Source organism: Prionailurus viverrinus, chromosome E1 (genome assembly GCF_022837055.1).
Source record: "Prionailurus viverrinus isolate Anna chromosome E1, UM_Priviv_1.0, whole genome shotgun sequence".
Classification (NCBI taxonomy): domain Eukaryota; kingdom Metazoa; phylum Chordata; class Mammalia; order Carnivora; family Felidae; genus Prionailurus; species Prionailurus viverrinus.
This window is the reverse complement of record NC_062574.1, coordinates 36,582,486-36,595,932: the sequence shown is the minus strand read 5'-3', so window position 1 is coordinate 36,595,932 and position 13,447 is coordinate 36,582,486. Positions and strand designations below refer to the sequence as shown.

At 35.8% G+C, this 13,447-nt stretch overlaps 1 protein-coding gene across 20 annotated transcripts in view; it reads right to left on the bottom strand.

The window, feature by feature from the left end:
• Nucleotides 1-13,447, bottom strand: part of EFCAB3 (EF-hand calcium binding domain 3) — a 477,549-nt gene that overhangs the window by 309,865 nt on the left and 154,237 nt on the right. For 19 of the 20 annotated variants that reach the window (XM_047833629.1, XM_047833634.1, XM_047833633.1 and 16 more), the window contains 5 exons: nucleotides 12,907-12,978; nucleotides 6,380-6,523; nucleotides 5,406-5,477; nucleotides 2,905-3,048; nucleotides 122-184 (listed from right to left, as the gene is read on the bottom strand). In XM_047833629.1, coding sequence (XP_047689585.1) covers nucleotides 122-184; nucleotides 2,905-3,048; nucleotides 5,406-5,477; nucleotides 6,380-6,523; nucleotides 12,907-12,978 — 495 coding nt within the window. The remainder of the gene's footprint in view (nucleotides 1-121; nucleotides 185-2,904; nucleotides 3,049-5,405; nucleotides 5,478-6,379; nucleotides 6,524-12,906; nucleotides 12,979-13,447) is intronic. The other variant, XR_007147003.1, reaches the window with a different exon arrangement.

The following is a 13,447-nucleotide window of genomic DNA, read 5'->3' as shown; positions in this document are numbered from 1 at the left end:
TTATATCTAAGAAGTTTACATTAATAAAAAGACTTCTCACAACATAGAACCATGTGAACGATGTCTATGTATATGTCACCTTCCACTGATGGGTGCTTCAGAATCTTACAAAATTCTTTACCTGACATTTCCATCTTCATGTTTCCTAGAAAAGTGTCTAAGTTGCTGTCATCAACCTTACTTCCTAGGAGAAAAATAGAAGCGGTAAAAGCTATGAGAATGGGAAATGCTAATAATTTTCAATTTCAGAAAAATACTTCCTATTATCTTCACATCGCTATATTCCATTTCAGTGTGAAAAGAAGAGTCTTTTGACATGTATTCAGATGCACACTTTCAGTTATTCTATCAGAAATAGAAACATGTTCTTTTGATCATTTTAAAGAGAATATGGCTATAAGCACAGGAACATTTAACCCAGTACAGCCCATATGATATTAGACAAGAAGTGTTACTGGCTGATGTTGAGGGAACAGTTAGGAGCCAATATGTAAAATGTGGTAGGGGCACCTGGGTGGCTCAGTCGGTTGAGCGTCCAACTTCGGCTCAGGCCATGATCTCACAGTCTGTAAGTTCGAGCCCTGTGTCGGGCTCTGTGCTGGCAGCTCAGAGCCTGGAGCCCGCTTCGGATTCTGTGTCTCCCTGTCTCTCTGACCCTCCCCCGTTCATGCTCTGTCTCTCTCTGTCTCAAAAAAATAAATAAACATTAAAAAAATGTGGTAAATAAAGAGTCATGTAGCCATAGAATGGGGAATCAATTTTCAGCTTGTACTCAGAGGAAAAAGTGATTTCTCTTCCAAAATGATACATTCGGTATTCTCTGCCAGCCAATTCATCAGGAAGATATAACAATCATAAATGCAGATGAGCCAAATTAGAGAGTCTAAAACGTATGTAACAGAACTGACAAAATTTCATGGAGAAATAGAAAATACAACAATCATAATTAGAAATGTGAGCATCAAAAACACATGAGAAAAAGGTTGTAAATAACAAACAAGGCCAACATGGTTAATAGTGCTTAAATATTAAGTTTAGATCTGAAACTTTTTGGAAGCTAAGGCATAAAGGGGAACTCAGGTTATTACCTACACAAAGAAGCACACTGGTCTTTGGAAGAGAGATTTTATTTTTTTCTGATATTAAATTTCAAGGAGTGCCTGGGGGTCTCAGTCAGTTAAGCATCCAGCTCTTGATTTCAGCTCAGATCAGGATCTCATGGTCAATTGTGGGATGGAGAGCCACATCAGGCTTCACGATGGAGCCTACTTAAGATTCTTTCTCCCTCTCCCTCAGCCCCTCCCCTGCTGGTGAGCACACCTGCCCTGTCTCTCTCTAAAAAATCAATCAATCAATCAATCAATCATCTAAATTTCAAGACACTTTTCATCACTAAATAATCTAATGGGCAACATCTTCTGAAGATATAGTGACACTCTTGATATGGCTATTTTTAACACCAGTTCCCAAAAGCAGTTGATATATACTATTAGGAAGTTGTCTCAAAAAAGGCATTTCTAGGGATGCCTGGGTGGCTCAATCAATTAAGCATCCGACTCTTGATCTCAGCTCAGGTCTGGATCCCAGGCATTTCTACAAAACATCTCTTCATAAATATTTTTTTGCTTATCAAAGCTACATATATGTGCTTATCCAAAAGTAGGTGGAAATGGTCAAAGAAGTAAACCTTGAATTTCTGCAACCATAGAGGGCACTTAAAAATGGACAATATGAAGTGGTTTGAACATGTGTATAATTTTGGCTTGGTGTCAGAGATATTCTCACTTAAATGTGCAAACTGTGAATCATTCCTTCCTTTTCAGCACCATGTAGCAAGAAAGGGCAGCCTATCAGAGAATTCAGAGGCCTAAGGTTACAGAAATACTATGCAAACCAAAAGAAGAAAAGGGTCCTTAACATTATAATTGACAAACATTGTGCTAAAATTAAACTTTGAATTAGTGTATAAAGAGAAACTAGGGGCAAAAACATGGAGCCCATACAAAGAAATAACCAAAGAAAACAACGTTGAAATAACAAAAGAAAAAAAACAAACCTGAAGAAAAATTCTCCTAACAGTAACAAAGATTTTCACTCATTTCTTAAAGAAGAATTATTGTAAATCAATATCAGGAACCCACTATTTATCATATTAATATGTCTCACACAATTACACTTGAGTTAAAGTAGAGTAACTTGCAAACAGTGTAATTCTAAGTGCTGGTTTAGTCATTTTAATTAATGTGATTTTTTTCTTCACAAGGTCCTTAGTGGAAAGATAACTGCAGTCAAGACTCTGGTCTCAGACTAGGCAGAAGACGTAACTAGAACTCTCTAAAGGGCATGTTCTCATGTGCTACATACACATTTGACATGTGTGGAGTAAAGATACTAGAAAATCATGCCAGTGGTAAATCAGTTTAAGACCATCTCAAAATCTAGCTAGGGTTTTGCCAAGAGATCTATAACCTACATATCATTAGCTATCTCCATTCAACTGAAAATTCTTACTTTCAGGTAGAAATGAAAATCCTGAATTGACTAAATTGCCAATGAACCCTTCTAAATTCACTTTCCCATCTTCTGAAAGAAAAAATGCATGTCAGAGAACAAGGAATATGAACAGAGATTGGCAACTATAATTGCTATACTGAAAAACGTTTGATATTTTGTATATTCCATCAAAAAGACAGACTCATGTGTATCATTCAGACACATACCCTCCTACCGTATAGATCCTCCTCTGTATGATGCTACTTAAAATAAGTAGAACCCAAGTGGGTAGTTGGTAGAAAAGAGCTCAGATAATCCATGAAGTGGATACACGCTTTAAGGATTTTTGAAAAGTTCAAACACATGCATGTCAGCTAAGATAAAGGATACCTAGAAATGTTAAATACTCACCCGTGATAGCCACATTCTTCAGGGATCTTTGAATCGCATCTTGGGGTAATGGAACTCCTATATTTTTCATCATGGAGTCTAGATCATCAGGAGTGACCTCATTTTTCCTAATGGTGGCCAAAGTTTTCAAGGGGCCTTCTTTTTCTATATTCAAAAAAATATGCAATATATGCAGTTAAAAAATATGCAATATTCAGTGGGTCCTGAGTGACAATAATTACTACTAGTAGTACTACTACTGCTACTTCTACCATTTATTAAGTATTCAGCTTAGTGCTTGCTAAGCACTATGCTAAGTGCTTTATACACACCATCCCATTTTATCATTAAAAAAAAAATTTTAGAATGTTTATTTACTTTTGAGAGAGACAGAGACAGAGTGAGAGTGGGGAAGGGGTTGAGAGAGGAGGAGACGCAGAATCTAAAGCAGGCTCCAGGCCCTGAGCTGTCAGCACAGAGCCCTAGGCGGGGCTTGAACCCACAGACCGCGAGATCATGACCTGAGCTGAAGTCGGATGCTTAACTGACTGAGCCACCCAGGCACCCCTCCACCATCCCATTTTAATACAAAGATTCTGTGAGGTTGTTACCAATATTTCCCTTATTTAACAGATAAGGAAACCTAGCCTTAGAGAGGCTAGTCTGTCTAAGCATACACAGTTATTAAATGTAAAGCCAAGTGTGAAGTGCAGGCTATCTGATTTCATAGAATGTTTAGGTGCTAGGCTAAACAGGGCATTTAAATATTTGAGATTGAGGAATGATTACATATAAAGGAATCTCAGGACAGCCGCTTATACTCATCTCTGGCATATCAGAGGCTGGGAATTCCATTAAAGCTAGGATAACTAAGCATAAAAGTAATTCTAGCAATTCTCTTGCCAAAAATTAGATAACCAGCCATAGTTTGATGTGACTATTCTTAATTTTTTTCATTCAGTGGATACTTGGATATATCCAACACATACATACAAAAAGTCCCCCAAATAATGGAAGGATTAGCACTGCTATCAATACCAAAAAAAGGTAACATTCATTTCTGAAAGTATCATGGTTCAATTGTTCAAGTAAGAAAACACATTTTAAATGTATTATGATAAACACTATCACATCATAAACATTAATCCTGTAAGAGATTTGCTTATAAACCACATACCTAGGAGAGTTTTATAGATCTCATTCAGAAAACCAGAGATTAAGGACAAAATATTTTGTCAGTTGAAAAAACATACCATTTTGGTCACATCCTAAACACCTACACTCTAGGGAATAATTTCATTTTTGTAGCTACCTAAATTAGGCCTTCTGAAATTTGTTCAGTTTCAATCTTGGGAATTAAAATTTAGAGAAAATTATGCCATTTCAATTAATCTCAAGAACAAAGGCTCCAAGGAAACCCAGAAGTTCCACAGGCATCACAGATATCTCACAGTTGGAGATGTCAATTAAATGAACACATTAAAACCAGATTACATTCAATGCCTCATGGCTAAGGCAGTGGAATAATGAGATGAATACCTCTTACAAAATATGGAGGAAGCTTGTATGTTTCAACATATTCCTACATGTTTCAATAGTTAATCTTCTCATGATAAGATCCCATTTTTATGAACATATAATAGGATAAAAAAAGAAAAGGTAACATTGATTTTTTTTTTTTTAGTATAGCTGACACACAATGTTACATTAGTTCCAGGTATACAACTTAGTAATTTGACAAGTTTATACGTTATGCTCTGTTCACCACAAGTGTAACCACCATCTGTCCCATTACATCACTATTACAATAGCATTGACTGTATTCTTTATGCTGTGCCTTTTATTCCTGTGATTTATTCATTTCATAACTGGAGGCCTGTATCTCCCTATTACCTTCACCCTTTTTGTCCAACCCTCAAGACCCTCCCTTCTGGCAACCATGAAGTTGTTCTCTGTATTTATAGGTCTGATTCTGCTATTTGCTTATTTATTTATTTGTTGTTTGTTTGGCTTTGTTTGTTTGTTTGTTTATAATTCTTCTTTGTATTTTTAAGTGATCTCTACACCCAATTTGGGTCTTGAACTTAAAAGCTTGAGATCAAGAGTCACATGCTCTACCAACTAAGCCAGCTAGGTGCCCCTGTTTGGCTTTTTTTAGATTCCACTTATAATTTGAATCATATGGCATTCATCTTTCTCTGTCTGATTTATTCCACTTAGCATAATACCCTCTAGGTCCATCTATGTTGTCTCAAATGGCATGATCTCATCCTTTTTATGGTTTCCTTATTCATTCAGCTATTAACACTTAGTTAATCCCCTTTGAGTGATGGAAAAATACTATAAGTTCATAAAATTTAAGTCAAGAAAAGGTCAGGACTAGGATCCCTTACTGATTCATCATCCAAAGTACATTTGTTACATACATGATGTGCTTCAGCATTAGAAAACTGCACAAATGCATATAATCAAAACTAAAGGATTCCACTCAAAATTTTTGTTGTTAAAAAATTCTCACTTACTTTGAACTTTTGTAAAATATGGCATTTTCATTAACTGAGTCAGGAAATCTTTTAAGTTCACTTTCCCCACGTCTGAAAATGAAACATCAAGAAATGAATGGTCTTTCACCCAAAGATACAAAGGGATGAGGTCAAAAGATATGCATGCTTACCAAATCTTCAGAACCAAGTTAGTCCTGTTTTCTAACTCTGATTCTGCTAAACACACCTCAGACTATAAAAAGGAATATGATTATGATAACTCTTGCAGTCTTTTTTGTTGTAGAGCCAATGAGTGTTTTATGAATTTTACATATATTTTACCCACTTGGGACCATTGTTTTTTGGTATGTTTCCTCTCTGGTATGACATTCTCTGAATTTTTCAGCATTACAAGTCCTACTACCACTATCTATGTTTCGAGGGAAGAAGATATTCCCTACAAGTACCATAAACCAAACCCCAACCGAAATACCTAATGGAGACTATATATATACTTATAAGCAAAGGTATATTAGTAAAGGAAGTGTGCATCTTTTGTTTTTTATTAGCCATGTATTTGGAACTGAAGAAGAAGAAAAGTACCCCTTTGCTCTGCATGTAAGTTAAACCTCCCACTGGCAGGATTCCAAAAACACCACTGTAGCCCTTTGAGGACTGTGGGGAAACCAAACTGGTAAGTGTGTGTCACCACACTAAGGCTTGGCCCTGCATTTCAGGGGCTTGAGAGAGCTGCACAGCTCCTGTCCAATAAAAACGTATGATTCAAACCTCAGGAGGCAAAGCGATGGGATGAAGACAGGAAGATTATACATCCCTAGGATAATTCAATATGAGACTAATCCAAAGCAAATTCTCACCCAAGCCTAATAGGGAAAATCTAATGTTGTTGAACTCATTGCATTTAATTCCTAATCAATCAGCTCTGTGGGTTTATAAGTGAAAGTAAACACAAGTGTGATATGTAATAAATGACTCAGAAAAGAAATACTTACTATCAAGAGAAATGGATGTAAGCATCTCCTGCAATTCTTCCTCTGGCAAATAAATCCCCAAGCCTTTCAGTATAGGTTTTATATCATCAACAACAACTTTTTCATTGGTGACTTTGTTTAACGCCTTTGCAAGTTCATTAACCTCTATCAGGAGAAAATACTTTCAGTTTAGATGCAAATTCTAAACAATTAGCTTAAACTATGATTCAAAAAACTAATATAGATACCTAGCATTTTTTAAGCATTCACCTTAAATACTCTCTTGAGGTACATACACATCTAACTCTCATTGTATACCTACAAAATAGATCACTTATAGGGCAAACTCATAGTAGAAATTAAGTCTTGATATCTGTCTCCTTCTGTCCATCTATCTTTGCCTCTCAAGTTTCTTACATCCTTTCTGTATGTGTCCAGGGGTCTCTCTGCTGCCCCTAGTCACTGCCACCTCAAATCTGCCTCTTTCCCATCCCTTTATTAAACTTAATTTGTCTTATACTGATTCTCTTGTACTTAAAGCTGAGAACCTTGGTATACACAAGTAACAGCTAATTAATCTGCTGATAGAATTGTTATTGTTTTTAATATATGAAATTTATTGTCAAATTGGTTTCCATACAATACCCAGTGCTCATCCCAAAAGATGCCCTCTTCAATACCCATCACCCACCGTCCCCTCCCTCCCACCCCCCATCAACCTAGAATTGTTATTTTTTTTAATAATTGGAAACCAATGTTAACAGAAGAGAGAGCTTTGCTTCCCCCTCCGTGTCAGTTTCCTTCTTATTTAATAACAATACTTTAATAGTGGCCTAAGATAGGTAATACAAAAGAATGTCTTAATGATAGTAATTTCTGATGCTGTGAAAGATCCTAGAGAGCTTTTTTTTTAGAGGTTAACTATCCTTCCTATCACTTTAAGTAGTTACGTATTCTGTCTAGGAAAAACCCGTATTTATTCTCTAATAGTATATAATCAATCTGAATTTAGCACTTTGGAATATGGATTTATAACTTCTGACTGTGATGACTGTACTTCCTAGGTACAAAATGTGCTGACACTGCCTTTGTATTCAGGTAAAACTTTTCTGCCTAGAAATAGACACCTAAAAATATGATAGCTATAAGGTAGTTAGTAATTCCATTATGTATTTGGGGAAAGACAAACTCAGCCATATTATAATTTGCAATGTTATAAAGTAGGTATTTTATCATTCAGATTTTGTGCATTCCCAAATCTATCCCACATCTTTCTACTTTATTCCTCACAGACATCTAAGTCATTCTCACATGTTTTCTTTGGGCAGGCTAGTCTCCTCATCTAGAATATACATCTAAATTCTCTCCCCAGTCCAGCAACCAGTTCAAGGTCCATCTGCTCCTTTAGGCTTCCCCAGATTATCATAGTTCATTCTGATATACCATTATATATAATAATGGCATAATATCAGTACATATAAGATGTATTCTTCTCATTATACTTAAATTCTTGTAGCTCTTGTGGCTGGTGCCACATGATCTAGTATACAATCTTCTAAATCTCTTTTTTCTTTCATCTCACCATAACCTCCCTTGTGAGCACAAGACCCTTGTGCTATAATACTTCTACGATCTCTACCATGCATACCAAATAGACTCACTAATTGTTACTTGATTATTGGCTAATGTATTTTCTCCTCTGCTCCCTTAATGTTTCCATTCCTCTATCCTACTGTCATGCCTATCTACTATTCTACTTCCCTCCATTCTGTATTACTGAGCTTCTCAAGTGAGTAATTTAGTATTTCTTGCCTCTGTTTCATCACCCAATCTCTATTTTAAGCCCCCATAGCTCTCTTGGAATGATACTACTTTACATTTGACCACTTTTTATAACTTATGGGGTACTTCTATGTTAGTTCCTTTGACAGCCACAAAAAAATCTTATGAAATATATAGGACATGTACTATTATCTATAGTTCAGCACATATACCTGTATTTTATATTTAGATGAAGTGATTTGTCCAAGATCATGAGGAAGAAAACATTAGACTACAGGTCAAACACGCTGATGCAGAGTACAATGCTTCTGCTATCACAAAGAACAGCAGATAACTTCTCAACCCCCTTCTTTGTCAGATCTAATAATCTTAGCCTTCACTGTCCTCTGTACAATTTGGGTAGCTGACTATCTGCCCTCACGTCTTAATTAGCCTCCTTCCTTCCAATTACAGAATGAGTACACACCATGCCACGTGCTTAATGATTTACATTTTAACAGTGTTTGGTCTTAATACTCTTTAATATCAAGTTTCATTTCATTTAGCAATGTATTTTCAACATTTCCCCTTGTCAGCATATTATTCTAGGAGTATTATTTTTAAATGACCACATAGTATTCCACCGCATCCTATCTTTCTAAACCAAAATTCAGTGGAATCCTAATAATGAACCCTCTTAGAATTTTCTTTCAGAAGAATTGGCCCAATTTACACAAATACGTAGGTAGTGAAAAAAAAAAAAGCCATTCATTTCACCACATCCTTTCCAACTCCTATTTCCTCCTTATTCTCTTCTTATTCTTCTGGAAGAACTGTAAGATCATGCTGTCAATCATTTCCTCCAACACCTTCCCACAAAAACATCTCTTCAGGAATTATATTACATTTATCAATTAAAGAGAAGTGACTTATGTATGATATGCGACATCTATCCATAAAATGGTAAAATCTTTCTCATTTTACCTTAAGGGGATTAGCATTAACTCAAAGATTGATAAAACAATCAAAGTAATGAAATTGACTAAACAGATTAAGAATCTAGGCTAGAAGGTCTTGGTCATTGCTTTTTCTTTTCTATATTATCTCTGAGATTTATTTCTCCTGATTGTTATACAGCTGTTACCTCCATGAGGCAATTACATGGCCAAATTACATCTCCAGCTTTTCTCATGTGCCTATTTCTCTGGATAGTCTCTGAGGTACCATCATTGCTACTAACTTGAAATAAATATACTTTCAACTAGATTCATTCCTTCATTAACCTAAGTTGGAACCCATGGTTCTGTTTTCATTTGTTTCTCTCTAAGCCCAGACACCACAGTTTTTTCCCCTTTTAGCATATCTCTTTCATTCATTTTTCCTTACTAATCCATACTGAGGACCCTATTTAGGTCCTCACCTCCCCAGGCCTGTATTATTTCCAAATTTTTCTAAATACTATTAAATACCACTCTTTCCCTCTCTCAATCCAATCTCCACACTGCAACAGGAGTGACTAAATTGATCATATCACTCTGTTGTTTAAAATCATTTCATTGGGGGCATCTGGGTGGCTCAGTCAGTTAAGCCTCTGACTTTGGTTCAGGTTATAATCTTGTGGTCCGAAAGTTCGAGCCCCACATTGGTCTCTGTACTGACAGCTCAGAGCCTGGAGCCTGTTCAGATTGTGCCTTCCTCTCTCTCTGCCCCTCCCCTGCTCACTCTCTCTCTCTCAAAAATAAACATTAAAAAAAATAAAATAAAAACACTTCATTGGTTTCCATTATATTTTGAATTCGATTCAAATTCCTTACCTTTATTTTCATTAAAGAATCTGAATGATCTGGTCCATGACCATCACTCTAACATCATCTTTTGCCAGTCTCTCCTTTTTTTCACTAGACTTCAGCCAGAAAGGCCTTTCAGTTTCTTAAACATGTGTTATTTCCTACCCTAGAACCATTCACAGCTTCTTCCTCTTGTCTGAAAGACGCTTCTGCCAACTCTTCCAGCAGCTGATTCCTTCTAAGCCTGTAGGTTTCAGCCTAAATGTCACATGTCAGAACATGCTTCCCTGGCCATCCTATTTAAATTAAGTCACTGCACCTTAACGCTCTACCTCCTCCTTGTACATTTCCTCCTTAACATTTAGCACAATTTGTAGTTATTTATTTGCTCATCTGTCTTTCTTCAGTGAATTCTCTGGGGCCAGAGACCAGTATTTACCTGTCTTGGTTACCAGCATAGTGTCACTCATTTGCTGACTGAATGGATTAAATAAACGATCTTCCTGCTTCTAGTGGCTCCTTAGTCCAATCCACTGTTAAATCAATCTTTAGAGACAGCTTAGTACCTGACACTCTCTTGCCCAAAGACTATATTGAGACCTGTTTTGAGCAAAACATTTAACATCTCCTCCAATGTAGACCTACCAACTATCTCTCATTCCTTATCTTTCAAATCCTACTTACACCTCTGATCTTTTCTTCCCTTTTAAATCTCTAGGTGTCAATGTTTTCTGGCTTTCCCTCTACCTATCAAGCAAGATGCTACCCTTCCTTCACAGTTCCTCCATTTTTTTTCATAGGAATCTAATCTTCACCTAAACTCTTAAAATAATATGCATCACTAATTTGCCCTTACAGAATACTAGTTATATTTTTATGTCAATGACCTATCTTTTCATCTAGATTTTAAGATTTCTCACGGCCTACTTTATGCCTATTTTTGTGTTCAATATATGTGTGCTGATCATGATAATATTAATCGGTAAGTTATAGCATTAAAGGAATTTTGAAACTGAACCATTAAACTATAATACACTAAAAGAAATATCTGCACATGGAGTCCAACACTTGCTGTGGGGTCTTAGGTAAGGTACAATTTCCTCGAACTTCACTTTTCTCTTTCTTTATTGTAAGATTTCTACTTAACAGGATAGTCATAAAGAATAGTTAAAAAATAAATTATGTGAGGGGCGTCTGGGTGGCTCAGTCGGTTAAGCGTCCAACTTCGGCTCAGGTTATGATCTCATGATGATTTGTGAATTTGTGATTTTGAGCTCTGCATCAGGCTCTGTGCTGATAGCTCAGAGCCTGGAGACTGCTTTGGATTCTGTCTGTCCCTCCTCTGCTCACAGTCTCTGTCCCTCTCAAAATAAATAAATATTTTTTAAAAAAGAATAATTACAAAAAAATAAATTATGTGAAAGTGTTTGGTAAAACATCAAACACTATGCAAAAATATTATTTGCCAACCATTAATGATATTATTTGAAACCAAAGAAAATAAAGTATACCTTTAGAGACTATGAAATAAAACTATGTACTTTTGACCCTAAGATACTTTTAATACTGAAAATAAGAGTTAAAGAAGAGTTTTGGTAAGTTCATAAAACATTAGGCAATTAACTCATTTTTAAAGTGAGTTAGATATTTTCAAAATTATACTCAAAAGTTAGATAATTCACACAGGGCATCCACCATGTGACGCTGCAAAATGTTTCTTGGTACCACAATCGATAAAACAAAGATTCAAGTTGGAAGGATCACTGATCCCAATAAGTTAAATATACAAATTTCCATCAGGGGTGCCTGGGTGGCACAGTCAGTTGAGCGTCTGACTTTGGTTCAGGTCATGATCTCACGGTTTGTGAGTTCAAGCCCCATGTTGGGCTCTGTGCTGCCCGCTCAGAGCCTGGAGCCTGCTTCGGATTCTGTGTCTCCCTCTCTCTCTCTGCCCCTCCCCTGCTCACACTCTGCCTCTCTCTCTCTTTCCAAAATAAATAAACAAAAAATTTTTTAAAAAATAAAAATAAATTAAAAAAATAAATTTCCATCAGAATGAGAATTCACATGTTCTCTATGCAACTATAAAAAGGAATGAGAAAGGCCTTTATATTCTGATATGAACAAATATCCAAAATATATTACTGTATTAAAAAATCAAGGATACAGAACAATGTACATATCATGCTCTCACATAAAAAGTGAGGGAGGGATATGTGTATATATATATATATATATATTTTCATACATATATATACATACATATATTCATATTTTCTCGAATGATCTAAGTACTTCCTGTCTCAAAAATAAATAAAACATTAACAAAAAATTAAAAAAAAAAAGAAACTAGTTACTTATTAGTTACTGGGGAAAAGGAATAGGAACTGAATAGACCAGGCAAGAAGGAGATTTTCATTGTGTATCTTTAAATACATTTTTATTTATTTTTACTTAAAAAATTTTTTTAATGTTTTATTTTTATTTTTGAGACAGAGAGAGACAGAGCATGAGGAGGGGAGGGGCAGAGAGAGAGGGAGACACAGAATCCAAAGCAGGCTCCAGGCTCTGAGCTGTCAGCACAGAGCCTGATGCTGGGCTTGAACCCATGAACTGTGAGATCATGACCTGAGCCGAAGTCGGACGCTTAACCAACTGAGCCACCCAGTGCTCCAATACTTTTTTATTTATGATCTGTGTGAATGTATTACCCAATCAAAAACCTTAAATTTATTAAAACATTTTTAGGGTCACGTATTTTTGGCAACCTTGTTAGAAGACATATTATTTGCTCCAATTACAAACTTATAATGTTTCAAACTAGACTTACATGAACACAGGAAGCTCACCTTCATCTGAATACCCAAAATACTGAATGTATACCATTCATTTAATCTTGTAGCATATTAGTTATATGTTGATGTAAGTAGTCCATCACTTTTCAACAACTAGCTAAAAATTTCCTATATTCTGTGTTCAAAACTTCCTAATTATTCTCACCTCTAAAATCTTGAAAACGCTTAATGCTCTTCAGTGCTAAAAGGGCAGTCTTTAGAGAAGTATCTCCCTTTTCTATGAAGACAAAACAGAACAAAGAAAAATTAGTAGATTCAAGAAACATAAAGTACTTCCACAGTGAGCTAAATCGGTTCTCTTGCTGCCCCTTAAAGGATCTTATGGTTTTCTAGCTATGTAAACTTTTGTCCTAAATGCAATCTACAGTCTGCCTATTTAAATCCTATTCATGTCAAACCAGCTCCTAAGTCTAGATTTCTAAAAAGCCTTCTGTTGAACCTAGATGATACCCTCTAACCACTACTCTTTCCTTTTCCTTTCCTTCCCAAACTATTATCTGGAAAAAAATGTTCTTATTCATCATAATCATATTGTCATTCACACATCAAACTGGTCTTATCTAGCTTCCACCCTCTCAAAACTGCTTTTACCAAGTTCACCCATTAACTATTTATTGCCAAATCAATGAATACTTTTTTTTGGTCTTATTTAATACTTTCCTCTTTCATTCCCAAATTAATGAATA